Source organism: Propithecus coquereli, unplaced genomic scaffold, assembly GCF_000956105.1.
Source record: "Propithecus coquereli isolate 6110/MARCELLA unplaced genomic scaffold, Pcoq_1.0 Scaffold771, whole genome shotgun sequence".
Lineage (NCBI taxonomy): Eukaryota > Metazoa > Chordata > Mammalia > Primates > Indriidae > Propithecus > Propithecus coquereli.
Window position 1 is genome coordinate 102,602 of NW_012153852.1, and position 642 is coordinate 103,243.

Sequence of the window (642 nt, forward strand, 5' to 3'; positions counted from 1 at the left end):
ACCACATCTGTTTGTGTTGTCCCTGGGATACCTGAACCAAATAATAATATCACAATTTCACTAACACATTTGAGATATGATGCAAAAGGAAAATGAAAAAATTGTTTCACAGAGAGTTCCTCAAAAATACACAGATATTACCACGCCCTGAAAGGCAACAGAAGAGGACTCAGATCCTGCTGTCCCTTGTAAGCCATGAACAGAACTTTAGTTCTCAGTGTAACCTTCAAGGAAGATCACTGAGGGGGAATTAGTGCTTAGAGAATTTAAAAACAAAGAAAAGACATGCCCTTCTGTGAGACCAAGAGAAATAAGCCCAGGCTTCTTAGAAATCATTTTCATTGAAGCAGAGCCTCCCAAACCCCATTTTAAGGTCTGGTTTCCTTCTTGAATTTTGGGCCTCTCTCACCTGTGTCAGCTGCTTCATTCACTCCCACCTACCTGGGTATTTGGCTACTGTAATGTATTTCTTCGCCTTCCAAGGTTCATTTTCTTGCTCCAGACAGGTGATCAGGTCTGGTTTAGAGACAGCAAGAGCTATTTTATTAGAAAAAATTCACATGACTCTTACTGGGATTCTCCAATTACCAATCTAGTACTGTGCTCAGTAGAGAAAAGAGAACATATAAAAAATTCTACAAA

The 642-nt window shown here is 39.6% G+C and overlaps 1 protein-coding gene across 1 annotated transcript in view; it reads right to left on the reverse strand.

The window, feature by feature from the left end:
* Positions 1-427: 427 nt before the first annotated feature.
* Positions 428-642, reverse strand: part of LOC105825015 (zinc finger protein 679-like) — a 1,205-nt gene continuing 990 nt past the window's right edge. Inside the window, exon 3 of the mRNA XM_012662673.1 lies at positions 428-537. Coding sequence (XP_012518127.1) covers positions 428-537 — 110 coding nt within the window. The remainder of the gene's footprint in view (positions 538-642) is intronic.